Genomic DNA, 27,862 nt, shown 5'->3' on the forward strand with positions numbered 1-27,862 from the left:
TTTCCCTCTAATAAGGACACTGTCATTGGATGAGGGCCCTCCATAATCTCATCCAACTTCATCTTACCTCAATCACATCTGCAATGACCTCACTTCCAGATAGGATCACAGTCACAGACACCAAGAATTGGGATTTAGACGTATCTTTTGTGGGGACAGAATTCAACCCCATACACCCAAGTTATCATTTCATACAATGTTTGGGTCTGGTTTTCTGACTCTACCAGAGAAAAATGCATAGTTTTGTCATGTTTCTTAGAAGGTAGAAAAGAACTCAGTGTGTGTGTGGGGGGGTACTTCCTTATGGTCCACTGGCTAAGACTCCATGCTCCCAATGAAGGGGGCCCAGGTTCCATTCCTGGTTAGGGAACTAGATCCCACGTGCTCCAACTAAGAGTTTGCATGCCTGCGTGCCGCAACTAAAACCTAGTGCAACCAAATAAATAAATATATATTAAAAAAAAAAAAGAAAGGAACTCAGGGACCCATGCCTCCACATGGGGACCCTGGTAGGCCTGCTATGCTGGTCTGGGGGCTTGGGAATCACAGTGGAGCCAGGGTTCTGTGACCATGTGACCTGCTGCTAATAACAGGAACTAGAATCAGACCTTTTAAGGATGGAGAATGTTACCTTCCTTCTCTTGACCAGCTGTTATTCCCCAACTGGGTGATGTCTGTGAATTACCGGAGAGCAGAAGCCATAGCGTTGCAGGAGGCCCACGGGGGCTCCCCAGACTTATCACAGGAACATGGGTAAGTCAGGGCTGTCAGGTGAGCAGACAGACTGGCCCCTTGGGAAGCCACCGCCGGGAACTGTCCTTGCCTGCAACAACCCAGCCCAGCTGCAGAGTCGGCCGAGCCCAAGCATGGCAGACGGCAGAGTCCCGGGTGTGGAAACCTGTTTCTCAGAACACAGCAGGCCCAGAAGTGATGCCTCAAGGTGGTGACAAGCCAAAGCGAGGAGGAAGCACCTGTTGCCCCGGGGGACACAGACAGGGGTGTGCCGGGCCTGGCACTGCTGCCCTTCCAGCCTCCCCGTCTGTTAGGGGGTCCCTGTCTCAGTAACAGGCAGGACGACGTCCTCTGGGAAGTGTGGCCGCGTGTGTGGCTTCAAAGTCCATGCTCAGCCCTCCCTGGCAGCTGCCTGAATTTCCAGGCTCAAGGATACCAGGATAGAGCATCGCCTTTCTTCTAGGTCTTGACAAAAGACCCAACTGTCCCCAAAGGCAGGCCCAGTAGGGACTGAATTTACCCGCTCCCCTCACGTGGCCACTTACTCCGACTGGATCACTGATCCAGTCCGATCACTGATCACTCTGATGCTCTGAACCTTTTAGAGTTATCGTATTCCCTATTTACAGACCCTGATGGACAGACAGGTTAAGTGACTTGCCCAAGATCACACGGCTGCAGGTCACCAAACCACGAAGACAGGCCCCTGGGCCCCCTGCCCGGCGTCGCAGTCGGCGTGTGAACGTGCATTGGTCCCACCAACGGGCGCGCGCCCGGGCGAGGCGCCGCTCCACGTGCGACAGACGGAGGGACAGCGGCTGGGATTGCGTGTCCAGAGCTCCTTCCCCGCCCGGGGCCCCGCGGCCGGTGGGGAGGGAGGCCTGAGTGGGCGGGGCCTCTCCCAGACGGCCAATGGAGGCTCGGGGGCGGGGCGGGGCGGGGCGGGGCGCGCCGCTGGGCGAGCGGGAGGCGTGGCCGGCGGGCGATGGGCCAATAGAGGCGCGGGGGCGGGCCCGGGCGGGCGGTGGGCGGGGGCGCGCGGAGGCGGCGGCGGCGGCGGCCGCGGCGGCGAACAAAGAGGCGGCGGGCGCGGGCGGCCGAGCGGAGCCGAGCGCAGCCGAGCCGGGCCGAGCCGGGCCGGGCCGGGCCCAGGAGCGCGCGGGCGATGCGGGCGGCCAGGCCGGGGTCGGCGGGCCCCTGATCGCCGTTCCCCAGGCCAGCCAGGGAGCCCCGCGACGGCCGCGCGCCCCCGCGGCCGGCCCGCCATGGCCGGGGTCAGCTACGCGGCGCCCTGGTGGGTGAGCCTCCTGCACCGGCTGCCCCACTTCGACCTGCACTGGGAGGCCACCAGCAGCCAGTTCCGGCCCGAGGACACCGACTACCAGCAGGTGACGCGGGCTCCCTGGGTCGCAGGTCCGGTCCCGGGTCACGGCCCCTCCGTTCCGAGGGTCCCGGCCCCCCTCCCCGCGGGTCACGATCCCCCTTCCCAGGGTCACGGCCCCCGCTTTCTGCAAGGTCTAAAGGCTTTCTGTCACCTACCGGCGGTCACGGCCCCTTCCTCCTCCGCGGACCCTGAGCCCCCTCCCCCCGAGGGTCATGGTCCCCTCCTCCTTTAGGGTCTAAAGGCTCCCCCCGACCTCGCATTCAGGATTATGGCCCCCACCTCCTTGTTGGGCACAGCACCCGTTCTTCCGGAGAGTCTCCTCCTGGTCATGGGGCTCCCCTGCTGGAGAATCTAAGGGGACCCCCCCCACCAAGCCCGCATGGAGGGTCCACAGCCCTCCTGTCGATTCTAGCCTTCTCTTCTGGAGTCGCTAAGACCCTCCCTCCTTGCTGGGGTAGGAGGAGCCGCCTCCCTCCCCTCCATGGAGACCCCTCCGCCAGCTGTCAGTGTCTGCCCAGGCCCCTGAGCAGGGGCAGTCGGTGGGTGTTGCCCCGCAGAGCCCCCGACCCAGAGGACCCAGGGCTTGGAGACCGTGTCCATGCCTGAGAGCACTGGTGCAGCCAGGAGGGGATTCCTGGCCCCCTCAGCCCCAGCCGGGAAATGCCACTCACTGCCAAGATGTCGGTGGGTGAGTGGTCTGCGTGGATGCCAGTCCCCCCTGGCTGCTAATGACCCCCTGCCTGGAGCAAGCTGTGGAGTGTACACACAGTGCCTGCCCGGAGATCCGACTGCCTGTAGCCCTGAGGGGGGTCGGAGGGAGGCCTGGCCACAGGGACAAAAGATGGGCCTCAGTCTGGGAGGCTGGGAACGGCTGAGTCTGGGCAGAGCTGTGGGGTGGGGGTGGGCACGGACCCTTTGCAGCCCTCTCCCCAAGGAACCAGGCTCTACCAGTGGAGCCCTAGGTCTGGGGTCATGCCAAGCCCCACTGCCACTGAGTGCGGGCCAGGGCACCAGGCTGTGGACACTTCCTTCCTGCCTGGGGATCCGGATTCCACAGCCCCAGTGGCTGGGGTGCCTGGTCACCCGGATCATGTCTGAGTTCCTCTTTGGTGATGAATGCAGAGCCCTAGGGTGAGTGGGGGCGGGGAACGGCTTTGCTCGCAAGACGGCCCGGGAGTCCAGCATCCGTGGACAGTGTGACCCCAGTTCAGAGCTCTGTCCTCAGGGCCTCCCTTGCCCAGAGGAGAACCGGAAACACCCCAGCTCTGCAGGGAGCCTGCCGCCCCAAACACAACGCTTACCTGGAGCTTGGTTCCCCAGCCCTGCTGATCTGTTTCTAAGCAGATTAGAAAGGGGGCGAGGGATCGGCCTAGGCATGCCCAAGGCAGCAGGATTCTTATAAAACTGGACGCCCATGTTGAAGCAGCCCAGTCCTAGGGGGCTGACCAGGGTGGGGGTGACACCACTCCTCCACGCACCCCCGGAGCTTCCCCTGGGGTGGCTCTGCCACACGTGTCCCCGGGGCTCTGCTTCCACCGAGCAGGACCGTGTGCCTTACTTTAGGAAGTTCTCTGCCGTTTGTCAGTCCTGAAGCTCCAGGGGCACCGGGGGTGTCTGTGACCCACACAGCTTTCCCGCTGGCCCGTGGGCTGCTGCCTGCACGTGCTGCCCACCCGGGCTGACCTGGCCACCACCCCTCCTAGGAGCTGCCCCCCGAGTTGCCTGGACCTGCAGTGGGAAGTGAGTGAGGGGCGGATGTCTCTGGCCAGTGGAGGCGTCCACGTGGTGGCCACCCCCCCACCCCACCCCCCTCCACTGAGCCCGGTCCCCTGCAGGGCCCTTTGCCCCTGAGAGGACCGCAGCTAGTGCCCCGGCCTCCTCTGAGAGCGCTGTTCCTGCCCCGCTGTGGGAGGGCTCTGACTCACTCTCTCTCCCGCCTCCTCTGCGAGGAGCAGAATTAACCACTGAATAATTCACGGCGTGGAAACCAGCCTGTCTCCATCCCCCGCCACCTCCACCGCCTGCTCGGGGCTGTGGAGCGAGCTGGGCCTGGGCGTGCGCCCTGCCCCTGCCCTCCCGTGCCGTCCTGAGATCCGGGCAGGAGCGCCTCCTTTGCAGGGTTGGGATGGATGTGAGGGCCCCACGCTTCCGCTCTGCTGGCTGAGCCGCCCACGGAGCTCCCCTCCTGGGCAGGCAGGCGATGGTCTGGCGTGGGCCGCCGCCTGGGGCCTCCCCCTGCCTCCGCCGGTGGAGCACTCCTAGCTGTGCAGGGACAGCTGCCCTCGTCCCATGGCGGACGGGGAACCCCTTATCCTCCTGACTTGGGGCGCCCCGCTCAGCCTGGGGGCCCGTCTGTGCCTGGCGCCCACCTGGGCTACAGGGGCCTGGAATCGTCTCCTCGCTGTGCGGGGAGGGGGCCTCTGCTTCTGAGGCCATCCAGGGGGAAGGTGGGGCCTGAGGCAGGAGCAGGGGGGTGGTGGGGCCTGGGGAGACCAGCCTTTGTGCTTTGCTGTTGCCTCTGCCAGCCATCCACTGCTCGGAGCCCGGTGAAACCCACTGGAAACCCCAGGGGCCAAACCCTGTTTGGGGGTCCTCACTGGGGCTATTGCTAACCTTTTCGCATACAAGCCTGGGAGATGAGCATAACTGTTTCCATTGTGCAGATTAGCAAACTGAGGCTTAAAGAGGAGACTGGCCCAGAATCACACGGTGAGCGGGTTGTCCAGTCGCTCAGTCGTGTCTGACTCTTTGCGACCCCATGGACTGCAGCACGCCAGGCTTCCCCGTCCTTCCCCATCTCGCGGAGCTTGCTCACACTCACATCCAGTGAGTTGGTGATGCCATCCAGCCATCTCGTCCTCTGCCGCCCCCTTCTCCCCCTGCCCTCAGCCTTTCCCAGCATCAGGGTCTTTTCTGATGAGTCAGCTCTTGTGAGTGGTGAGTGGTGAGTGGGCGGTAAACCAGAATTCTGCCTCAGGCCTCTTGCTCCTGCCCCTGGAGGAGTCAGAATCAGCCTTGGGGGGCGGGGGGGGGGGGGGTGCTTCCTGAGTCCCCCATGGCTGACCCTGCAGGGGATGTACTGAGGGATGAAAAGCTGATGAGAGCCATTACGGGGGCTCTCAGAGCCCCGACTGGCCCTATGCTGGGGGCTCAGAGCCTTTGTAAGACCATGGATCGGATTTTGCACCCTAAAATCTTGCAGTTACTTTGGGGACTGAGGGTCTTGGGCTCCCATGTTCCCAAGGCTCCCATCCTGGCGAGGAGGGACTCCCTTACTCGCCATCTGTCTCTTGGGGGCTCCTGATGTTTGCTGAGTGGACAGACTGCAGGAGGGTGGGTTCTTTGGGGACTGTTGGGACGGGTGGGCTGGCAGGCGCCAGGAGGGGGCGGAAGGGCTTCCGGGGTCTGCTCTGTGCCGCTCCACCCCACCCCCCGCCGCCTGCCTGGCTGCTGGTCTGACTCCCGGGGGCTGGACTATTGCCAGGGTGCCAGGACTCCCCAAACCCCGGGGCAGCTGATGGTGTGGTGCAGGGGGAGGACTGCACCCAGAGGAGGGAGGAGGCCTGGTGGTTGCATAGCCCGTGACCTGGAGTGGCCTGAGGCCAATACTGTCGTCCACAGTGACGTCAGAGCTGCAGGCGGGGGTGGTGGTCTCAGAGCCTTCCTTCTCTGCAGACTGGACTGGGGGTGCCTGGCTGGGGGCACCAGGCCTGGACCCCAGCTCTGCAACTTCCCACCTGTGTGAAGGTGGGCCCACTTGGGTGGGTTTAACCACCTCTCTGGGCTCCCCTTGGTGGCTCAGACGGTAAAGCGTCTGCCTACAATGCGGGAGACCCGGTTCAGTCCCTGGGTCAGGAAGATCTCCTGGAGAAGGAAATGGCACACCACTCCAGTACTCTTGCCTGGAGAATCCCATGGATGGAGGAGCCTGGTGGGCTACATACAGTCCATGGGGTCACAGAGTCAGACACGACTAAGCGACTTCACTTTCTTCTTTCTTTCTGGGCTCCACTTGGGGGGAACTGCCCCCTTAACTCCTACCAGCCCTTCCCAACCCCTCCTTCCCAAGCCTCCCACAGCCGCTGTGTCCCGAGGTAGAGTTCAAACCCGCTCTCTGCCCTCTGTCCCTCTCATTCTTGCTCACTGCCTCTGCCAGTTCAGGAGAGGCTCAAGCCTGGGAGCTGGAGAACCGTGCAACCTGGTGTGGTGGCGCTGTGATCAGGTCAGGGCTAGGGAAGCCCGGCAGTCAGGGAAGGCTTCCTGTAGGAGGCGCTTCCTCTCCTGGAATGCCCAGAGGGTGAGGACTCACCTGGAGCGTGGTATGCAGTGGGCACACCAGCTCACCTTCCAGGCCAGCCCAGCGTGTGGGGCCCGTTTACCTATTAAAGCCCTGAGTGCCTGGGTGTTCCTGTTGAGACCCTGAAGATAAGCCCGAGGTGGTTGAGAGCTTGGCAAGGCGTGTTCTAGGCAGTGGGAATGCCACACTCAAAGGCCCCAAAGCAGAGAGAAGCCTGGGCCTCAGCCCAGAACAAGGGAGTCCTCGGGTCTGAACGTGCTGCCTCTGAGCAGGGAGTGCTCTGTGCCCGGGGTGGTGGGGGGTGGTGAGCCCAGCCTGGAGGGCCACTTGGGGGCCCCACTGGGGCTGGTGGTCTCCTCGCAGAGACCGCAGCACCTTGGCTTCATTCCTGACTCAGGCGGGGTCAGCGTGTGCCTGCGGGCAAGGCTGGCCCTCTCCGCATCATCCTCACATTCAGAAGGAAAATTTGCTCCTCTCGCCTCTCTTCTAGTTTATGAAAGCAAGACACCTTCATGGAATATTTGGAGAGTAGGAAAAAGTGTGGAGACAGGGAAGAAGTCCCTGCAGCTGGAGTCTGTCCCTGCCTTAAACCCGGGGAGGGTGCCGCCTGAAACTAGGAGTTGTCACCAGCTTTTACACATCGAGTCTGGGGACCATGTCCTTGGTCCTGGGTTCTTAGCTTGCCCAGAATGCCACGCACCTCTCAGGTCAGGATTCTGAGGCTGCAAGTGCCAGAAACATCCCCAAAGGAACAGCGCCAAGGAGTGGTGTGGAAGCTGAGTCCCCCCTGTGTGGACAGCATCTGTGCGCTGGGCTTTGGGGGTGCAGGGCCCATGCGTTTGGGGGGTCCGGGAAGCCCCTGCCGGGTGAAACCGACTCTGGCTGTGTGCCTCTTGGCCAGGATCATGGTGCTGGGAGGGGTGGCTGCCTCTGCCCAGATCTGCGCCTGCTGAGAGGCCTGGTGTCGCGTAGGTCAGGGTTAGGGTCTGCACTGCCGGGCCCCATCTTGGGGCCTTTCGGGGCTCCTGGTTCTGTCCCCAGCACTGTGCTGCTTGGCCTCAGGGATGTGGAGGGCGGGCGGGAAGCCGTCTTGGCTCTGACCAGGGGCACTGGGTCAGGCTCTGGCCAGGTGTCCGTGGCTCTGAGAGGCTCAGGCTGTGTGTTGTAAGCACGTTTCTGGGAAGCCACATGGCCTCCCTGGGGGTGGACCCCATTCCCCCTGCAGAAGCGAAACCGAGGCCGCTGGCCAGCCGGCATCAGAGGCAGGGAAACACAGGCAGCCTCCGGCACCAGGCCGGCAGTCCCCTGCCTGGGGACACAGCCCCGTGTGTGGGTCCGAGGCTGGTCGGGGGCTCCCTGGGTCCCCCAGCCGGCGCCAGTTCAGGAGGGCTCAGGGGCAGTTGGGACCAGACCCCCACTGGCCACGGCAGCTCTGCTAAGCCCTTGGCTGGGGAAGAGGAACCGAATCTGCAGCCCAGGGACTGGATGACAGATGTGGAAAGCACCCCATGTGGCCCCCGAGGAATTGGGGGCACGTGACCGAGGGCGGGGGTGGGAACAGCGGGGCCCAGGAGCGCCCAGCTGCGCCCATGCTGTCTCCCAGGTTCGCGGGGAGCCTGCCGCAAGCCCTGGCTGGGCAGGGACGCACCCGTGGCCCTCGGGGGCCTCCCCCGGCATTGGGGCTGAGGACAGACAGACACAGTGGGGCTCCTGCTCAGTACAGCGGGGCTCGGGTGACGCACACCAGGCTCCAGTGCCCAGCGCGGGGTGCCCCTCACTGCTGGAGGACGCCCCCAAGCCGAGGCTCCCTGGCCTGCCCCGGGGTCCCTGCTGCAGACGGGGATGGCACCCGCCCCCCCAGAACTGAGTCTTCAGCCTGCCCAGCAGGGCTCCCGAGAGCCCAGGCACGCGGACGTCTGCCGAGGAAGCAGGTGTCCCTCCTGCCACAGCTGCAAAGGCTGCAGCGGGCCCCCAGGCCTCCAGCCCAGAGTCCGAGGCAGGACGGGGCCTGTGTCTGCTGCCAGCTGCCCACAAGGCCTCTCTGGTCCTTGCCCAGAGCCAGACAAGCGCCGGGCGTGAGGTGTGCCCTCGGAACGGGGAGAGGGGAGGGTGGAGTGACCCCCTGGGCCGGGCCTGGAGGAGCGGATGGGCTGGGCGGGGCCCTCGTGACTCCCCCGTGACCCTCCCCCCGAACCCGCCCCACTCGAGGCCTGGGTTCTGCGTGCCCACTCGTGTGCCCCAGCCCCTTCTGGGTCCCCTTGCTGGGGCCGGTGGGCTCCGGAGAGCAGATGCCCCACGGGGCTCGGTTTTGTCCACAGGCCCCCTCGTGGCTGGGCATGTCCCGTGTTGGCCGAGGGCGTGAGATGAGGCCAGGCCTCCCAAAGCCCGCGTGACCCCTTCCGTCTGCCTCTAAATGCCAGGCGCGGTGCCACCCTCGGGCTCCCCTGCTCTGGCCTCGGGCGCCCTGGCCTTGGTCCTGCCCACCAGGGGGCGCCCCGGGGGGCGGTGCGCCCAGGGGCCGCGTCCCCCTGGCGGGGCTCCGCTCCGGCCCCGAGGGTGCGCCCGTCCGTCCGGCAGGTCCTGGCCGCGTCTGAGGCCGGCTCCCGCAAGCCGGCTGGCGGAGAGCGCGGAGTCTCTGGGTGTCACGCTGGGAGACGCGTTAGGGCGCCGGGACCGAAATAGACGCGCTGGCGTCTTAGAGGGCAGCAGCGCCGCCAGGTTCTTCGGCGTCGCCTCCGCGAGCGGGCGGGGCGGGGGCGGGGCCTCGGCCTCCCTGCACGTGGCCCCAGGCCTCGGGGGCGCGGAGGGGTCCTGGGCTGGGCGTCTCTCCGCGGCTTCAGCCCAAGCCCCGCCCCGCCGGACCTCCTTCTCGCCGTCCCCGGGCGCCGGCTGTGCGGTGAGGAGGGAGGTGCCGCTGGCAGCCTGGACCTCGGCCCCAGGTCGGGGGGCTCGGGCCGAAAGCCGGGCCCCTCTCTCGCTCACAGCACGGCCACGAGCTCACCATCCTGGAATTCGTGAAACCGAAGCCTGGCCTGGTGGAAAATCTGTTTTTAATTTCTGGCCGGCGTGTGGGAGCCGCAGCGAGTGTGCTGGGGGTGGGGGTGCCGCTCAGGCAGCTCAGCTCCCACCCAGCCTGGCCCAGGAGGTGAGGGGGGCCCTTTCCAGAACTTTCCCCAGGAACCCCGGGCCGGCTCCAGCCCTGCCTCTGTTAGGTCAGTGCAGGGGGCCCTGGGGGTCCTTTCTGGCCCCAGGCCCCTGGCCTGGAGGATGGGCCACCTCTGCCCCAGGGGGTCTGGGGACCCACAAGGCCATGGATACAGCTGGGTGCTCAGGCCCAGACCCTGGGGCAGTGGTTAGTGCCAGGTGGTGTGAGGCCTTCCCAGCGGGAGACCCCTTCCCCTTCCTCCCCAGGCCAGGGCTCCAGCCAGGACTTCGATGGGTTCCCAGATGGCGCCTCGTTGTGGGGACCAGCCAGCCTCCTGGACGCCCCTGCCTGGCCTCTTACTCTGGAGAAGGGCCTTTGGCAGCCCCAGGGCGGGGAGGACGACTCTGGAGGTGCTGGAGGGGCCCGTGCCCCCCCCCCACTCCACCCGCATGCCCCGACCTCGTCCCACAGCGCCCTTGCTCTGCCGTCGGTATCAGGCTCAGCCTGACCCCTCTGCCTGGTGGCAGCTGCTGGGGGGCCGCCCTGAGCGCAGGTTTGCAGCTTGGGCCTTGGCTGCCCCTCACGCACTTCCCCTCCCTGCGAGTGCTCACGCCTCACCGTGCCCTGCTGGCACCCGCCCTCCCCGCGACGGCGGTTGAGGGGACACCCCCTGAAGCTTCTGTGCCCCTCCCCTGCTCTGGCTCCCACAACCTCTGCCTTTCCTGCACCGCGGAGATCCGGGCAGATGCCTGCCAGCCCAGCAGAAGCTGTGTCTGGGGGCCCCAGGCCCGGTGCTGTGTGTGCACTGTGGGCGCTAGTGTTCCCCGGTCTGGGGGCCGGCTCTGGGCTGAGGGCCCCGTGTGCCCCAGGGAGGCAGGTGTGGCCGGCGCATGGACACGTGAGCTCGTGGGGCCCTGGTGGAATTTGGACTTGCCTCCTCTTGGGAGCCTTGCCCTTTACCACCTGGCCAGGCTACCTCCCAGAGAGCGTTGGCATGGGGCGGGACAGGGCCGTGCAGCGAGGGGGCAGGCCGGCTGACTGTGGCCTTCTCGGGGACTCCGGCCCTGGGAGAGCCCCTGACCCAGCAGCGGTGAGGCCTCAGGCTGCGGTCATACCCCTGGGCTGGGATCCTGCCCCGCCCACTAGCCATGTGACCTGGAGGAGGTCCAGAGCCCGCCCGGTCTCCCCTGGACTGCTGGCCCCAAGTCTCCCCTGCTGTACCTGCGCCGGGGTGCTCACCGTCACCCCAAGGAGGCGGGCCAAGGGGGCACGAGCTAGGACAGCAGGGTGATGGGGACGCAGCCCCTGGGCCTGCAGGCAGGGCGCCGCAGGCCCCCACTTCCCATCAGATCGCCCGGGAGGGGCTCCCAGCCTGGCCGCGGGCCGTGGCGGCCTGCAGAGGGGCTGAGCAGGCCGGCCAGCTCTCAGGGTCAGCTGCCGGGTGGCACGGCGGCTGTATGGTGGGAGGGCCGGGCGTTCCTCAGGCAGTTTGTCCGTGGTTCAGCCATGCTCACTGCGTGGGGCACTCCCCCTCACAGGCCTCCAGGCCACGTGCTGCCAGGACACCCAGCTGGACCAGTCTTGTGCGGTGGCACACGGAAGGGCTGCCCCAGGGTCGCGCGTGGCCCTCCCCGCCTGCTGGCCGGGCGCACCTCGGTGCAGCTGGGCCGGCGCTGTGAGTTGCCCGGGCCATGTGCTGACCGCCCGTGTCCAGGCTGTGCTGAAGGAGCGGGCGGGCGGCGGGTGGGGAGGGGACAGGCCACAGCCTCGTGCTCTCCCGTCTGCAGTGGAGCTGAGCGCCGTGCTGTGGGCTTGTTACTGACGTCTGGTGGCACGGCGTGGCCCTCCCCTCACAGGCCCAGCCGGGGGCTCCCCACACCCTGCAGGGACCACCCACCCGCACAGGGAGCCCACCACTCCCTGGGGCCCCGGCCCTGGTCCCCTTGCTGGGCTGGGAGGACCTGTTGGAGGCATAGGCCTCATTGGTTCGCCCAGTAGGCCTCAGACATGGGCCTGGCCCGCCCTGGACGGAGTGAGTTCAGACCCCAAGCACCAGCTCGTCGGGCGTCTTCAGAGCGGGTGGGGGCTTGTGGGCCCACGGGACGTGTGGGCACAGGGCCTTCTTGGTGGGCACGCCCCATGGCAGGGGTGCAGGGCCTTGGGAAGGGCCGGGCAGTCCAGGGCTGAGAAACGGCAGCCAGAGGGGCGGGTGCACGTGTGTCCAGCCGAGGCCTCGCAGCGAGCTTGCGATACTCCAGGTGCTGACGCCAGCAGTGCGGCCCGCGGTCAGGCCAGGAGCCCCAGCGCCTGGCCGTGTGCTGACGTCACTTCCATCACAGACGGAAAATTCCATTTGGTCAGAGCCCAGATGCTGATCAAACGTTTCCCATGCAGAGGGGCCGCAGCATGGTTTGGAGGGGAGGCGAGGCACCCGCGGGAATGCCAGTGGAAGGCTGTTCTCTGGGAACCTGGCCTCAGGATGAGGGCAGAGGGCAAGCTGGGCCCCTGGGCCAGAGGAGGCCGCTTCCCAGGGCCAGGTGCCCCTGCCCTGCCCTGGCCCTCGCACCCACTTGGGCCCGGCTTGTTTGCATCAGTGGGCTGAGGTCCTGAGCCCCGAGGGCCAGCCCCACCCCATGTCAACTGGAGGGTTCTGTCACCTCCTTGTGGGGACCGAGGGGGGCTGTCCTGGCTTAGACCCCCACAGCCTACCTGCTGGGGCCGTGCGGGGGGCCCCCACCAGCAGCCCAGGGCGGGGGTCATGGTTTAAGGTGAGCCCTGTCCGAGGGGAAACTCTCCTGTCCGAGCTTGTGGGGGGCAGGAGCCTCATGTTTCTGAGTGTTCACTGTAGGCCGGGCCTCAGGCCCAGGGTGGGTAACGCCCCAGCCAAGTTGCTGAGCTTAGCAAGGCCTTTCCAGCACCCACCGGGGAGCAGGGGGTGTGGGCAGACAGGCCCAGCGCAGAAGTGGTGCAGTGCCCTCATCCAGGAAGGGCCTTCTGGCGCTGGACAGATAGACAGGAGGGCAGGGGCCGGCTTCCTTGTGTTGGGCTAAGGGGGAGACTGTGGCCCCCGGGGTCTCTGCCGTCCCCAGGGAAGCCTCTGGAAGTCACTCTCCTCCCCAGGTGTCCCTCTCTGAGCCGCAGGACACGCGCTTACCCTCAAAGCCCTTGACCGGGCCTTCCCGGAGCTGGAGGTGGGCTCCGCTCCGTGAGTTGGGGCTGGGGGCGGGCAGGAGGCGGCTGCTCCCCCAGGGCTGGGGCTTCCAGGGCCCGCAGCGGGTGGCTGTGCCCGTGACAGGTGTCCGAGGCCTGTCCACCACCACAGAGCTTCCAGCCGTGGGCTGCTGCGCCTGCTGCTGCTGGGGCTCAGGACGACATCTTCACGTGCAGGTGACTGTGTGCGAGGGCACGTGTGCACCTGTGTGGCCATGTACGGGTGCAACCATGCGTGTGGGTGTGGGCATGCACACACTCACCTTGTCTGTGAGCGGCCTGGACGCCCCTCCAGCAGCGGGGACTGGCCCCCGCCCCAGGCAGAGCTGGCGCGGGAGCAGTACCCCAGGGGCTCCCCAGTGGAGGCGCTGCTCTCAGCCTTTACACCTGTGAGCTCACGCCCTCCTCGGTGCGGCCCTGGCTCTGTTCTATACATGGGCGCCCAGACTGGGTCAGCTCCTGGCGCCAGGCGGAGCAGCGTTTGACCCCAGCACTCGGGGCCCCTCGAGCTCGGCCACCCGCGGGGCTGGGTAGGAGCCCCCCCAACCCCACCCCTGTCCAGCAGCAGGCGGTCCTCGGCCTCCTGGTGGCGACACCCAGGGCAGCCCTCCCCTCGACCTCTGCTCCTGGGGCACCGCAGCTCCACCGCACACCGCCCAGCTCCCGCGGTCACGTGGTGGCCGGGGAGGGCGCGGGCACGTCGGTCTCCAGGAAGGGAAGCAGGCCTGCGGGAGGGAGGCGCGCCGGGACTCACGCGGTGGAGCTGGGTGCGGGCCAGGCGCCTCCCACGCCTGACTGAAAAGAGCTACTAACACGTTTCTGGGTTTGTGTTGTAATTATAAAGGTAGTAAGGTTCGTGGTTTAAAAAGGAAAACCAAAAAAGGAAAGAAAGAAAACCAGTAACAACAACAACAAAAGAATCAAAGCCATAGGAGATCCCGGAGCGCCTCCCAAGTGCCTGGGCCTGGCGCGGCGCCCTATGCCCGGAGCACGCTTCCCTGACCCGCTGGACTGGGCTGTGCCCGCGCAGACCTGCTGCTGCTCCCGCTGGGCCTGCCTTCTCGGTTTCCCACAGCCCCCAGCTCACACCCTACAGGCCTCACCACCTGCTTCCTCCACCAGCCTGGCACCTACCACGTTTCCCAGAGGAACGGTGCCCCCTCACCGTAGCCTCGCCCCCGGTGCTGGGGTCTTGCTTGGCCAGTCACGCTCATCTCGCCTCCGATTCTCACAGGACGGACGGGAGTGGGTGGTCCTGGCGCCGCCTGAGCTGTGCGCAAGTCCTGCGAGCTCTGTGATGGGTCCTGACAACTCTGTAGGCACTGGCCTTGCCCGCTGCCAGGCTGGGCGGCCTCCGGGCCCCAGCTTGGGTGCCCCTTGCCCTGTGCCCCTGGTCCCTGGCTTCCTCACCCCTGGAAGGATTTCCTCAAGAGGACGTGTGTAGATGCGCTTATTGGAGAGGGTGCGGGTCAGGCAGGAGAGGAGGGGGAACAAGGTCGGCTGGAGCAGAAAGCTGGCCTGAGGACCGCTGGGGACTAGAGGGTGGCCTCCTGCTGTGGCGGGGGGTGGCTGCTGCCAACACAGGGCTGACCTGGGGCTGGTCGCCGGGGCCGGCAGGGCGTGGGGTCGGGAGGTCACCGCCGGTGGGTTCTGGTTGAGGGTTTAGGGGAGGAGCCTGCTGGTAGGATGGAGGCAGTGACCCCTCTGACCCGTGAGGAGGGGGCCTGCAGGATCCGCGGCCCTGTGCCCGGGGTCCACCGTGTGCACGTGCAGGCAGAGCCCACCATGAGACTGCTTTTCCAAGCATCCTGTCTGCTGTGGCAGTGTTGGGCGGGGTGGGGGCTGCAGCCGATGCTGGGCGCCTTAAGGTGAGCACTCACCCCGTGACTGTCCCTCGGGCAGGCCCTTGATTGACACCAGAGGCTCCCTGCTGTGGCCTGGCTGGTGTCCCCGTGTGACCTTGAACACCCCTCCCCGCCTGGCCTCAGAGTCCCTCTAACGGGAGCGCCCTGGGACCGTGAGGAGTGGCGGCCCCTCTAGAGCCAGCACACAGGGGCTGCTCCCTGCCCCGCCCAGCCACTGAGCAGGGTGGTCAGGTCCTGTCAGGCCCACCCACCCACGCTGCACCCTCACTGGTGCCCTGGCCTCTCCCAAGAAGTTGCCCCATCCTGTACTTCGTAGGGAGGACAGAGGCCTCCAAACAGCGCAGCAGCCGGCAGGGACTATGGCTGGGGTGCTGGGCCGGGCAGGAGGCCTTTGGGGCCAGCTGGCTCCTGGGAGGGCAGGGAGTGCCAGCCTCCATCTGCTGCCTGGTAACCATCTCCCGGGAGACAGTCGCTGGCCGCCAGGGCTGTGATCCAGCAGTCCCAGTGCCTCTGTGGCTGAGCTGGTCCCAAGGGGGCCCTGCAGGGGTGGGTAGGCCTGGGGCATTCCACCCCACAATGGCTGCCCAGGCTCGCGGCCACACCGCTGAGTTAAGATGTGAGGAAGGCGTTTCCAGGTACCCCTGAGGGCTGGTTTTCTCTGCAGCAAGGGCAGCCAAGGGGTGTCCAGTGAAGGCCTGGGAGGGGTTAGGAGAGACCTTGCCCACCCGGCCCCTCCACGTGGGGCTTGGACGGTGCCCAGATGTCTAGGACGTTGAGTCTGGGGTCCCAGATCTGGGTGAGCACAGCCACATGACTCCGGTGCTGGGGACCCGTGGCCCCTGGGCCGGGGGCACCAGTGGGGTTGGCCGCTCCTGGGGTTGGGTGCAGAGTCGGCCTGGGAGCCCCTCCTCCAACACCGCTTCCCCACCGCCCTCAGGCGCTGCTGCTGCTGGGGGCCGCCGCGCTGGCCTGCCTCGCCCTGGACCTCCTCTTCCTGCTCTTCTACTCCTTCTGGCTGTGCTGCCGGCGGCGCAAGAGCGAGGAGCACCTAGACGCGGACTGCTGCTGCACGGCCTGGTGCGTCATCATCGCCACGCTGGTTTGCAGGTGAGCGCGCGGGGCGGGGCCACCGGGCTGCTGTGGGCGTGGCCACTGGGCTGCTGTGGGCTTGGCCCGGCTGGCAGGGGCGGTGGGGGCGGGGCGGGGGCGGGGTCAGACTGCAAGGGGCGGGGCAGGTCGAGTCCCGTGGGGGGACCCCAGGCTCGCGCCCTCACGCGGCCCCGTCCTGTCCCAGCGCCGGTATCGCCGTGGGGTTCTATGGCAACGGGGAGACCAGTGACGGCATCCATCGGGCCACCTACTCACTCCGTCACGCCAATCGTACGGTGGCAGGGGTCCAGGACCGCGTGAGTGGCCGCATGGGTAGGGGGGGCCTCTTCCTGCTCCTACACCCGTGTGTGTGCATGTGTGTGAGAGCGAGACGTGGGCGTGTGCGGGAGCCGTCCTTGTCCCAGCTCACTGCCTCCCCCAACCTGGAGCAGGTGTGGGACACGGCAGCTGCCCTGAACCGCACGGCGGAGCCCAGCCTGCAGAACCTGGAGCGGCAGCTGGCCGCCCGGCCGGAGCCCCTGCGGGCGGTCCAGCGGCTACAGGGCCTGCTGCAGACGCTGCTGGGCTACACGGCGGCCATCCCTTTCTGGAGGAACCCAGCTGTGTCGCTGGAGGCACTGGCCGAGCAGGTGGATCTCTACGACTGGTACAGGTGCATTCCCCTCTCCTGCCTGCCCCCGCTGGTCCCCATTCCTCTCTCCAGGCCAGTTGGCTTCCAGCTCCCAGTGCCTGAGGTCTTGGGGGAGGGGCTGGGGCCACTGGTGGTCACTGGCAGGAGTCCCCCATGGGGACGTCTGTTACGAGGTCAGAGGCCAATCTCTGCACCCAGAGCTGCCTGTGGACGCTCTTCTGCGCCCTGGGCTGTTTGCTCCGCTCTGCCCAGCACCCCCTGCCCCTGCCCTGGGACTGGCCCGTGCCCAGCCCACGCGTGCCGTGTCCCTGCAGGTGGCTGGGCTACCTGGGCCTGCTGCTGCTCGACGTGGCCATCTGCCTCCTGGTGCTGGTCGGCCTCATCCGCAGCTCCAAGGGGATTCTGGTAGGGTGAGTCTGAGGGCCCTGGGGGCGGGGGGCTGAGGCTCCTGTCGCATCCATCCCGAGTCAGCCCTGACCCGCCCTCCCCCGTCTTCGGGTCCAGCCTGGCGTGGGGCACAGCCCTCACCCCAGCCTGGAGAGTGCCGACCGTCGCTCTCTGCCCCAAGGGTCTGCCTGCTGGGGGTGCTGGCCCTGATCATCAGCTGGGGAGCCCTGGGCCTGGAGCTGGCCGTGTCTGTGGTAGGTGACGGAGGGGACGGGGTGCCCGTCTGCTGGCAGAGCGTGGGGGTGGGGGGTGGACGCCACAGTCACCTCCTGCTCTCCTCCACGGGACACCGAGATCCAGAGAGACGGGGGACCTGTGTGTGACACGCACAGCGAGTCAGTCCCCACCCCCCCGGCCCCGCAGAGCCACGCCACCTCCCTGAGCGACACGCAGACGCTGGGGGGCCAGGCTCCACCCCCGGGAGCTGAGGGCTCGGGGGCCCAGCTTGGTATCCCCTCCTCCTTGCCTGCCCCCACCCCAGGGCTCCAGTGACTTCTGTGTGGATCCCGACACCTACGTGACCCGGATGGTGGAGGAGCACTCGGTGCTGAGCGGGGGTGAGTCTGCGGTCGTGTACCAGCCGCTTGCGAGTGCCCACTCCTGCCCACGGGCCATCAGGTCAGGCCACGTGCTGACTCCCTGGACAGGTGGCTCAAGCCAAGTGGGCGCTTTCTTCTGTTTTCCAACATAAGCTCCATAGGAGCCCAGACCTCAGGGGCCGAGCACAGGTGCGGTGTGGAGAGGCTGCCCTGGGCTGTGCTAGGCCTCGCTCCAGCCCCCATCCTGCACTGGACCCCAGAAAGCCCCCCGAAGGGGCCAGACAGCACAGGGCGGGGTGGGGGCCAGGGTTAGGCAGTTGGGGTACAAATTTTCTTCCTCAATTCTGGCTGGGCTTGGCTTCCCTAGGTTTTCAAAATCAGAATTGTGCATGAGTCCCTATCTTTGAATGTTGGACACAATCAACACCTGTTTTAATGGGGATGAGCAGGCCCCCTGCACCCTTTTTGGGGTGACATTCTGGATTAAGAACTGTTCTGCTCAACTGGCCTATGAGCAGATGCCTGCCCAGCTGACCTCTGACTGCTTACCCCCGCCTCCCGCCGTGGCCTGTCTGCTGCTCCCCAGAGAGGGGAGGGATGAAGCAGCCCTCCAAGAGAGAACTGTGCCCATTTCAGTAACACGACTCAGAGTAGAAGGGTCTGGGCCCTGGCCCCAGGCTCCCTGGAGACCATTCCCTCTTCACACCTGCATGCTCACACGCAGACACAGACACGTGCACATGTACATGCACACGTGACATTCATGTGTACAGACATGTGCATGTTCAGAGGTACACCTACACTCAGACATGCGCACACAGGCACACGCATGCACGTAAAGATACATACAAGCAAGCACACGTACATTCAGCATACACGCAGATGTGGACACCCACACACGCGTGTACAGCAGATGCGCATGTAGACGCACACAGGTGCATGCGGACAGCCGGAGCCACTCAGCCGCCCTCCCCTCTCTCCGCAGACATCTTGCAGTACTACCTGGCCTGCTCCCCCCATGCCGTCAACCCCTTCCAGCAGGTGAGAGCTCAGGCCCGCCCCTGCAGAGCTCCTGGTGCCCTGGCCCCCACCCCCAGACGCCCACAGACCGCGAGGCCCCCTCCCACCTCGTCAGGCCCTTGGGGCCCTCACCCTGGTGCCCTCACACAAGCCTTTCAGGGTGGCCTGCTTAATGCCCCCAAGCCCCTGGGCACCTTGCATCTCCCGGGCTGCTCTTTACGACAGAGCCGGATGCCTCCCGGGCAAAGCAGGAGCCCAGGGGTGTCCCGTGGCGGAGGGGTCCTGTGCCCGCCGGGTGGAGTAACTGTCTGGGCCAATGTGGAATTTGAAGGGAAACCACGTAGCGCATCGTCACCCCACGTCCCCGTGTGGCCCTCTGGGTCCTCTGGACTGCGTATCTGCTTTAAAGACGCTGTACCTTCCGTGGTCTGTACTGTCTGCGTGCTCATCCTGGGGGCCAAGGAAAGGTGTCCCACAGAGCGGACTGCTGGGCACAGCCGTCCCACCCCAGGAGCTCGGGGCCCCACGGGCTGGACGCCCCTGGGACTGGCGGGGGCTGCCAGCACTGGAGCCAGCCCGCCCCTCGAGGGGGTTGGGGTCCCCGGGGAGGGAGGCGGGCCGCCCACCTGCGCAGGACTCAGTGGCCTCTCTGTGGAGCAGAAGCTGTCGGGCAGCCACAAGGCGCTGGTGGAGATGCAGGACGTAGTGGCTGAGCTCCTGAAGACTGTCTCGTGGGAGTATCCTGCCACCAAGGTGAGGGGCTGGGGGCCAGCTCTGGGGCCCGCGAGCTCCCTCTCGTCACCTTGAGAGGGAGGCGGGTGCAGTCACTGCCCAGGCTGCTCCTGGGGGCCCTGCCCGGGGGGTCTGGTCCTCCTCTCCATCCTTCCTTCCCTTCACGCCCCCAAGGACCTGGGTAGGTTTAGTGAAGCTCACACACACACACACACACTACAACACCAGGGTCACACTGCCCAGAGTGTGCTGGACAATGTCGTGTCCTTTAAGACACTGTGAAGATTTCCGTCGTCTTAAACTCTTCCTTAAGACAGTCTTAGGGCCCGTGTCGGGAGACGCGCGTGTTTGCTGCTGCTCCTATTACACGGCAGGCCCGCAGCGTGGTGTGTGCACAGGCGCTGTGGGCCCCACGCTCCCCGCTGCCCTCACGCTTTCAGCCGTCTCCCGAGGCCAGGGCACAGACCTAGGGGTCAGCTTTTCTCAAAGCCCGGGGTCCTCAGGGCCTGTGCCAAGACTGGGGGGGCAGTCAAGGGGGGATTCTTGCCGGCAGGTGAGGGGTGGAGGGAGGCCTTGGCTGGCTCCCTTCCTGAGCGCTGTGCTCACCTTTCGTGATTCTCACCCCCCAGGACCCCCTGCTCCGTGTCCAGGAGGTGCTGAACGGCACGGAGGTGAACCTGCAGCACCTCACTGCCCTGGTGGACTGCCGCAGCCTGCACCTGGTGAGAGCCGCCCGCACCTGCTGTTGGGCCCGTGTGGGGAGGGGTGGGGAGGAGGGGGAGCAGCTAGGGGAGGAGGGGGATCTGGGGGAGGGGCAGGAGGAGGGGGCAGCTGGGGGAGGAGGGGGAGCGACTGGGGGAGGGGTGGGAGGAGGAGGAGCAGCTAGGGGAGGGGTAGGGAGAAGGGGGAGCAGCTGGGGGAGGAGGAGGAGCAGCTGGGGGAGGAGGGGGAGCAGCTGGGGGAGGAGGGGGATCTGGGGGAGGGGCAGGAGGAGGGGGCAGCTGGGGGAGGAGGGGGAGCAGGTGGGGGAGGAGGGGGAGCAGCTGAGGGAGGGGTAGGGAGAAGGGGGAGCAGCTGGGGGAGGAGGGAGCATGACTGGGGGAGGGGTGGGAGGAGGAGGAGCAGCTGGGGGAGGAGGGGGAGCTGGGGGAGGGGCAGGAGGAGGGGGCAGCTGGGGGAGGAGAGGGAGTGACTGGGGGAGGGGTGGGAGGAGGAGGAGCAGCTAGGGGAGAAGGGAGAGCGGCTGGGGGAGGAGGGGGAGTGGCTGGGGGAGGGGCGGGAGGAGGGGAGCAGCTAAGGGAGGAGGGGGAGCAGCTGGGGGTAGGGGTGGGAGGAGGGGGAGGGGCTGGCGGAGGGGTGGGAGGAGGAGGAGAAGCTAGGGGAGGAGGGGGAGTGGTTGGGGGTGGGGCGGGAGGAGGGGGGTGGGAAGAGGGGACGTGGCTGGGGGAGGGGCAGGGGGGAGGGGCGGGTCACGGGGCCTCTGCCAGCCTTGGTTCAGATGTGGTTCAGGCCTGTGCGCTCCATCTCAGGCTGTGCCTCTCCCGCTCTCTTCCCCGCCTGGCCCTAGGACTACGTGCAGGCCCTCACAGGCTTCTGCTACGACGGCGTCGAGGGCCTCATCTACCTGGCCCTCTTCTCCTTCGTCACAGCGCTCATGTTCAGCTCCGTCGTCTGCAGCGTCCCACACACGTGGCAGCAGAAGAGGTGAGGGCGCCCGGGGCCCATCGGACCACACGGCGCCTGGGGCTGCGTCTCCAGGATGCCCCGAGCTGTAGTCGAGGCAGAACAAAGGCCTCCCTGCCCCTTGACGCTCCCTGGGGTTCTGCAGCCGCTGCAAGGCTGGTGGATCTGAGCCGGCACTCCCACTTCATGACTGGCCTAGAGGGGCCCCCAGCCCGGGAGACAGGCGAGTGAGCAGCCAGCGGGGGGGGTCCCCGCCTGAGCCCCGTCCTGCAGGCTGGGGCTACCCGCCCTCTGCTCCCCCGGGACGGCCCCGGCCCCGTCTTTTAACAGGCAGGCAGCGTCCCTGTGTCCCCGGGAGCCTTCCCCACAGCCCCGCCGACCCAGGACTGCAAGCAGGAGTGTCTGCCTCAGAGCTGGCTGCCGGCCTGTGGCCCCGCATCCGCGTCAAGCCTGATCCCGCGCCGGTGTCCCTCCCCGCAGAGGTCCCGACGAGGACGGGGAGGAGGAGGCCGCCCCAGGGCCGCGGCAGGCACACGACAGCCTCTACCGTGTCCACATGCCCAGTCTGTACAGCTGCGGCAGCAGCTACGGGAGCGAGACCAGCATCCCGGCCGCGGCCCACACCGTCAGCAACGCCCCGGTCACGGAGTACATGTGAGTCGGGCGAGTGGGGCGCAGAGGCGCTGGCCAGGCTGCCTGGCCCCTTGCGGCTCGGGGCGGCCGCTGCCCTGGGACGCCTGAGCGAGACGCGGGGGCAGGGGTGGAGGGGGCCAAGGGGAACCTGGGGTGCCTGAGCGAGATGGGGGGCAGGGGCCGAGGGGGCCCTGGGGTGCCTGAGCGAGACGCGGGGCAGGGGCCAAGGGGGCCCTGCATACGGGGGTCGCCCGGGGCTGCCTGGGCTCAGAGTGCTTGCTGCTGCCACACCCCTGGGTCGAGGCCACAGGGGACCATTGTCAGACAGAGGGTCAGCACGTGGGATCCTGTGGCCAAGGAACCCGGGCCCGGCCACATGGTGGGCTGGGGCGGGTGGGCAAGGCTCTGGCTGGGCCGGGGCGGGCAGGGGCGGCCGTGGGCCTGCTCGCAGCCCCTCTGTGTGCTGGGCTCCTGGGACCCCAGGCGCTCGCTAGCGGGCCATCTGTGGGGTGGGGTCTGCCTGGTTCCCAGGTGGACCCACTGACACAGGGCCCTCTCCTCTCACCTCAGGAGCCAGAATGCCAATTTCCAGAACCCTCGCTGTGAGAACACCCCTCTCATTGGGCGCGAGTCCCCGCCGCCTTCAGTAAGTCTCGAGGCAGAAGCTGGAGCGGGGGGCCCGAGGCCAGGGTGCGGGCTCCGCCCCGCCGCTTCGTGCCTGCTGTGGCTTCCCGGGTGGTGCGGGCCCCGCAGGCTGCCCTGAGCCTTCAGCGCGGGGCTGCAGGTGGAGCCCCAGCTGGGGCCCTTGGGCGGGCTGCTGGCCTGCCCACACGAGCTCCTCCAGGAGGCCCGGGCTCTCTGCCTACCCGAGCCCTGCTGCTTCTTTCCTCAGCTTCCTGAACTCAGCCCAGGTGCCCCCCCAGGCTCTTCCAGCTGGGCCTGGTGCTTGCTTCTGGTCTTGGGAATGAGACATGAAAAGGGGGATAGGATGGTTTGGTGCCAAAGAAAGGAGCTCACAGGGGCCAGGGGTCCTGGAGGGCTTCCTGGGGGCGGCGGGCCTCCAGGAACAGGCTAGAGAAGCTAAGGGCCACCTGGCTTCAGACACACACGCCCACCAGTGCGGCGGCCCCGCTGTGCCCCATGGCACGGTGCTGACCTTGGACCTGCCCTGGCCCCAGGCTGAGAGGGCTCCCGGCGGCACCCCCGGCGGTGCTCTAGGCTGAACCCGCGGCCCGCCCCGGGCCGGTCCTCGCCTGGCGTTGAGGCTGCCCTCTCTCTCTCTCTCCTGCACTCCTCCTGCCCCGCGCCCTCCTAGCGCTATCTGGCCGCCCTGGACTCTGGCGGCCACACGGGCTGGCAGTTTAAGCCCCTGAACAGTGCCTGAAGGCTGTGGTGGCCGAGTCCTCAGAGTGACAGGTACTGACCCAGCTGGCCCCCCGCCCGTGCCGCCTGCCCGCCCACACGTCTGCTCCTCGCGCCCGCTGCTCACTGCTGCCCGCTCCAGCAGGCCCCAGGGCCAGCGCAGGGCCAGCACAGGCGTGTGGACCTCAGGGACCCTGGCCCTGGGCCGTCACCCTCACTCCAGGGGCAGGGAGCCCCCCTCAGAGCCCCTCTTCACGCCTGGCCTGGCTGCAGGTGGCCGCTGCCCATCCGTCCCTCCCGGGCCCGGGAGCGTGTGCCCGCCGGCACCGGGTGCCTGGGTTTGGGAGGCTGAGCGCTGAAGTCCCAGGTGTGGCCAGCAGACCTGGCCCTCGGGGGGCGCCCAGGCGTGCAGAAGCGCGTGTACCAACGGCCGCGGCCCCTCCCGCCTGAGCCGCCGCCCCCCACCGCCTCCCCAACCCCTGCTGCATGTCCCTGGAATGACGACACGGCTCCCAGTGCCCACCGCTCCTCCGTCCAGCTCACCTCCGTGGCCACCCACCAGGAGTCCTGGGAGGGCTTCCGGGGGCAGGGTCCGTCCTGACGCCCGCACGGTGGGCACTCGGGGCTCACGGGGTGCCTGGCCACGGGGCCGGCTCCCTCCCGCTGGCGGCCTCGGCACATGCCTCGGCTTTTGTCCCCGCAATGGGTGTGTGGCCCTTTGCACACCGCTTGCTCTGAGCACACATCTGTTCCACATGTGTTCATTCTGAGCACACGTGCACATATGTGTGTGTGTAGCAAGCAAGCCCTTCACGCTTTGGGTTGGACGAGAGCGGCTGGGTTGGACGAGAGTGGCCGGGATGGGTGGGCTGTCCCCGCCCCCAGCGGCCTCTATCCGGGTCTGTGACCCGCCAGGAGCCCACAGTCTGGTTCCCACCTGAGTGGGTGGCAGCATCACCTGGGCCCCAGGGGGCCTTTGTGGCTCTCCAGGTCCTTCCCTGGGGGCCAGGGCAGAGCGGCTGTGGAGCCTCCTCGCTCCTGTGACCCTGACCCTGGTGGTCTGGGTCCTTGGGAACCTGTCCCACCCGCCCTTGGACACAGCCTGGCCCCGCCTTTGCCGACACGCTCTTCCCGGCCACCCGGCCGTGCTGCGGGGCCTTCAGGTCCTGGGCGTGCGGGGTGCAGGGGGCGCCTCCGTGCTCCAGTTCCATGCCCGAGACGGGGGTCGGGGACCAATGGGCTCCCCTTGCTGGGAGAGGTGCTGGTCCTCCTCTGGGCCTGGACCAGCGGGCTCCCCCAGAGCGCCGTGCCCCGGGGCTCTGTCCACTCTGCCTCTGCACCGTCCAGCCAGCTCAGCCAGCGAGGCCTTGCCCAGCCGCGCCCAGTGCCGCTGACCATTGGCCCCCCCTTCTCTCCCTCCAGTACACTTCCAGCATGAGAGCCAAGTACCTCGCCACGAGCCAGCCTCGCCCCGAGTCCAGCAGCAGCGGGCACTAGACCCCCAGCCTCCACCCGCCCCATGTGCCAATCGCCCCGCTCCTTCCCATGCCAGCCTCCCTGCTTGCACCTGCGACCACCCGCCGGAGCCTCCCTGCGTACGCCGGGCCGCTGCGGGCGCCTCTGCAGCCACTCGGCCCTGCCCTCCCTTCCTGCAGGGGCGTGGAGACAGACACCTGGCCTGCTCCCCAGGGCAACGCGGGGGCTCTGGGCCCGCACCCTCTCCTCGGTCACAAGCCTGGACACCTGGGGGTGCTGCTCGCGATGCTCGGGCCCCCAGCCCCCACGCGCCTCCGCCCTGCAGGGGCCGGTTGTGCTGGTGCTGCCCCGGGGTCTCCTCGGCTGCGCCCGCCCCCTTCCCTCCCCAGCTGGGCCGTCTGCTCCCTCTCCGTTCACAGGCGGCAGTGCCCCCTCGGTGCCGGGCGTCTCGAGCGATGGCGTGTGCGCCCGCCTGCTTGCCTCCCGCCTGCAGAGACCCCTGCGGCGCCCTCACACACCTGCAGCATCTGTCGTCCTTCCTTCTCTCGCCCCCCACACCAGGCTCCTCTGCCTCAGTTGCCAGAAGCCTCCCAGGGGGTCTCCCCTTCTCTGCTTCCCCCCCCCCCCGCACCACTCTCTCCCCGCAGCAGCCCCCGCCCGTGGCATCCGGCTGTCCATGGTGGCAGGAGACAGGTGCCTGCCGAGCCCAGGCTGCTCACCCAGTACCGGCCGCCCTCCTGGTGCCAAACCCCCGACCCCCCGACCCCCCGGAGCCTCGGCAGCTCCACCCGGTTTGCTCTTTGCACTAACCACATCTGTCATCTCTAGGGCAGGCGGTTCTGCGGGCCGGCTGGCACCCCCTTCCCGGTTCCCTTTGCATCCAGGACAGGCCGGCCTGGGGGCTGCACCCAAGCGGGCTGTGAAGGTGCCCTCGGCCCCCGCGGCCCCCCTTTGGACTAACCACTAACCTCACTCCAGCCTCCGAGAGAGAGATCGCCCTGGGCACCCCACGGTCCGCAAGCCTGAGGCCAAGTCCAGGCTGGAGACGAAGCCCCGGAGAGCCAGCTGGGTTTCGGGGTGGAGAAGGCATTTCTTCTCGGGGTGCTGCTGGGGGTGTCAAGACCAAGAGGCAGTCCGAGGGCCTGGAGACCCCTCCCTGGGCAGGTGTTGCCCCCAGGGGACCGTGTCCTCAGGAATGAATGTCCCTTCGGCTGTAGGACTGAGGCCCCTGTGGCCTCGGTCTCCTACCTGTGAAGTGGGAGCAAGGCTTCCCTAAGGTGCTTTTGGCTTCGTGTGCAGTGTTTGCTGTTTTCCTACCGCAGAAGGTGCGGCTGTCCCCAAGTCAAGGCGGGGAGATGCCTGCCCTGCCCAGGCAGTCAGCCACCGAGAGGCCAGGTGCGGCGCAGGCCTGCGTCCCTCCAGGGAGGGACACGGCCCCGGGCCCGCCGGCAGTTTACAGACATTATGGGAGGCTCCTCCTGGGGCGGCAGGGTAGCGCCCCTTCCTTAAGGTGGCCTGCAGAGAAGCCGCCTCCCCTTTCTCCAGGATCCCTTCTGTGTGCTGGTGTCTGGGACCAAAAGGATGGGTGGGCCCAGGGCTAGAACGCAGCGGCCCCTGGCCCTTTGACCACAGCTGAGGCTGCCAGGGAGAGGGGGGATTGAGTGGGCAAACAGAGGTGCCCCCAGGTGTGCCTGCGGGCCCCCAGCCGCGCATCTGAGCCCTGGCGCATGGCCAAACCTCACCGAGGGGCTCCCGGCGCCCTCTCCTGGGCCCCTCACGGGCCAGAGCCACAGCCCGACTGCCCAGTTTTCCTCTGGGCGCCCCCACCCAGGCGGGGCTTCCCGGCCTCTGCCTCGGCCGAGGGAGCTCCAGCTGTGCTGCCCCGGGCGTGGCTCAGAAGCACAAAGAGGCCGCGAGGCCGCCGAAATGTGAATGTAGAAGCTTGCGAGCCTGAGGCGGACCTGAGGGGGCGGCTCCGTGCGCGTGCCCGCCCGCCCGCGGCCCCGCCCAGCTCCTCCCAGTCACCGAGCGTGCGTAAAGGAAACGCGGACGTCGAAAGGGCAGCAAAACCAAGCCTCGGTCCTGCAGCGGGTGGGGGGAGCCTCCCGCCCTTGGTTTTTTTCTTGCTCTTAAGTTTTCAGGCCCTTCTAACCAGTCCGGGCCCGGGGCCTCCACATCCCGCACCTGCGGTCCTCGCCCCCTCAGCAGGCCCTGCAGCTTCTCCGGCGGTGGTCCCCGACCGCGCGGATGAGAAGGCGAGGGCCCTGGGGGCTCCGCGGGCAGGCGGGCTTCCAGGCCGGTCCCTCCCTGATGGGGCTCCGCCGGCAGGCGCACGTTTCCGGTCCCGAGGTACCCTGGCCTGATCGGATGTCCCCTCCACGTTCACCCCATCTCACTATGCAATCCCAGTCCAAGCGCCAATCCCTCCCCGTCCCAGGACCCCTGCCCAGCCGGGGAGCGGGTGCATGGGTGGCGGTCCCAAAAGGGGGACGAGCAGGGACCGGGGCCTCTTGTGCGGGATTTTTTTTTTTTTTTTTAAACCATAATGGTTGTGTGCCACACCACTTTATATTTGTTACATATATCTCTCCGAGTTATTTTGTTAAGACTCCCCCTCCAAGGTCCCCGCCCCCACCACCCAAGATCGATTTAGCATCCTGAGCGGGGATCGAGGCCTGAACCGCTTGGCGTTCTCCAGACTTCCATAGGGCCATGGCTGTATGTGCTGTCGCTGTGTTTCTGGGTGTGTGTGTGGTTTTTTTTTTAGCTTCTTTTTTTTTTTTTTTTTTTTGGTAAAACTGGGTTTGGGGGTTGATTTTTATTTCGCTGGGGGTTTTATTTTTCTTGGCAAATACTAAAACTCTCGTCAATGTAATTTCTGTGGTTTCTATTCAGCTTGGGTTTCATGTTTTAAAATAAACAAATTTTAAAAAACAGGCCTCTTATTCCTGAGTTGTTTTGGCACCCTCCCAGGTCTGTGGGCCGGGCGGCCACGTGCGGGATCCGCTAGGGCCTGGGGACCCTGGTGGGCGGGGCCTCGCGGGGAGCTGGGGCTGGTGGGCGGGAAGAAGGGTCTGGGGGCGGGGCCTCGCCGGGAGGAGGGCCTGACGGGGCGGGGGCCCGGTGGGCGGGGCGTGACACGGGTGGGCGGAGCTGCTGGCGCAGGGAGCGGTGATTTCTAATCTTGAAAGATCTATTTGTACATCCGCGCTGGAGAGTCCTCGAGGAGACTCGGACTGCTGTGCGGAGGGCCCCCGTCTCCGGTCACCAGGAGAGGTGACAGAGCTGGCCCTGGGCAGGGCTGTTGGAGGAGGGCAGAGAGGCCAATTGGCGTGTCCCCAGGAGCATCTCTTGAGTCCCCCGGTGTAACCCGAGGAGAGGTTCCGGTTCCTGAGGCGCCTCCCCAGAATCTTATCAGTGGCCTGAGCAGGGACCCAAACCCCGCCCTCCGAGATAGGAAGGATCATTCTTGTTCTCATTTGAGAAGCCGGCTGGGAAAGGCGCGGTGCTGTCCCCGAGGGCACATGACCCAGGGTGGCAAGACACACGCCCCCACCTCACAGGGAGACCCTCGGGCCCTGTGGAATTGGGGGAGG

General features: G+C 66.8%; 1 protein-coding gene across 2 annotated transcripts; it reads left to right on the plus strand.

Moving 5' to 3' along the window:
• The first annotated feature begins 1,790 nt into the window (after positions 1 to 1,790).
• On the plus strand, positions 1,791 to 27,202 carry TTYH3 (tweety family member 3). Of its 2 annotated transcripts, XM_043915430.1 has the most exons (15): positions 1,791 to 2,120; positions 15,571 to 15,740; positions 15,928 to 16,039; positions 16,175 to 16,395; positions 16,689 to 16,784; positions 16,943 to 17,015; positions 17,303 to 17,378; positions 18,346 to 18,401; positions 19,041 to 19,133; positions 19,742 to 19,834; positions 20,680 to 20,816; positions 21,276 to 21,449; positions 21,999 to 22,074; positions 22,744 to 22,844; positions 24,213 to 27,202. In XM_043915430.1, exons 1-14 carry the CDS (start codon positions 1,998 to 2,000, stop codon positions 22,810 to 22,812), a joined length of 1,569 nt encoding a protein of 522 aa, XP_043771365.1. In that variant the 5' UTR covers positions 1,791 to 1,997; the 3' UTR covers positions 22,813 to 22,844; positions 24,213 to 27,202. The 2 variants fall into 2 exon arrangements, with proteins under 2 accessions (XP_043771365.1, XP_043771364.1); XM_043915429.1 differs by lacking the exon at positions 22,744 to 22,844 and having other exon boundaries at positions 1,793 to 2,120.
• Positions 27,203 to 27,862: the final 660 nt, after the last annotated feature.

Source organism: Cervus elaphus, chromosome 10, assembly GCF_910594005.1.
Source record: "Cervus elaphus chromosome 10, mCerEla1.1, whole genome shotgun sequence".
NCBI classification, from domain to species: domain Eukaryota; kingdom Metazoa; phylum Chordata; class Mammalia; order Artiodactyla; family Cervidae; genus Cervus; species Cervus elaphus.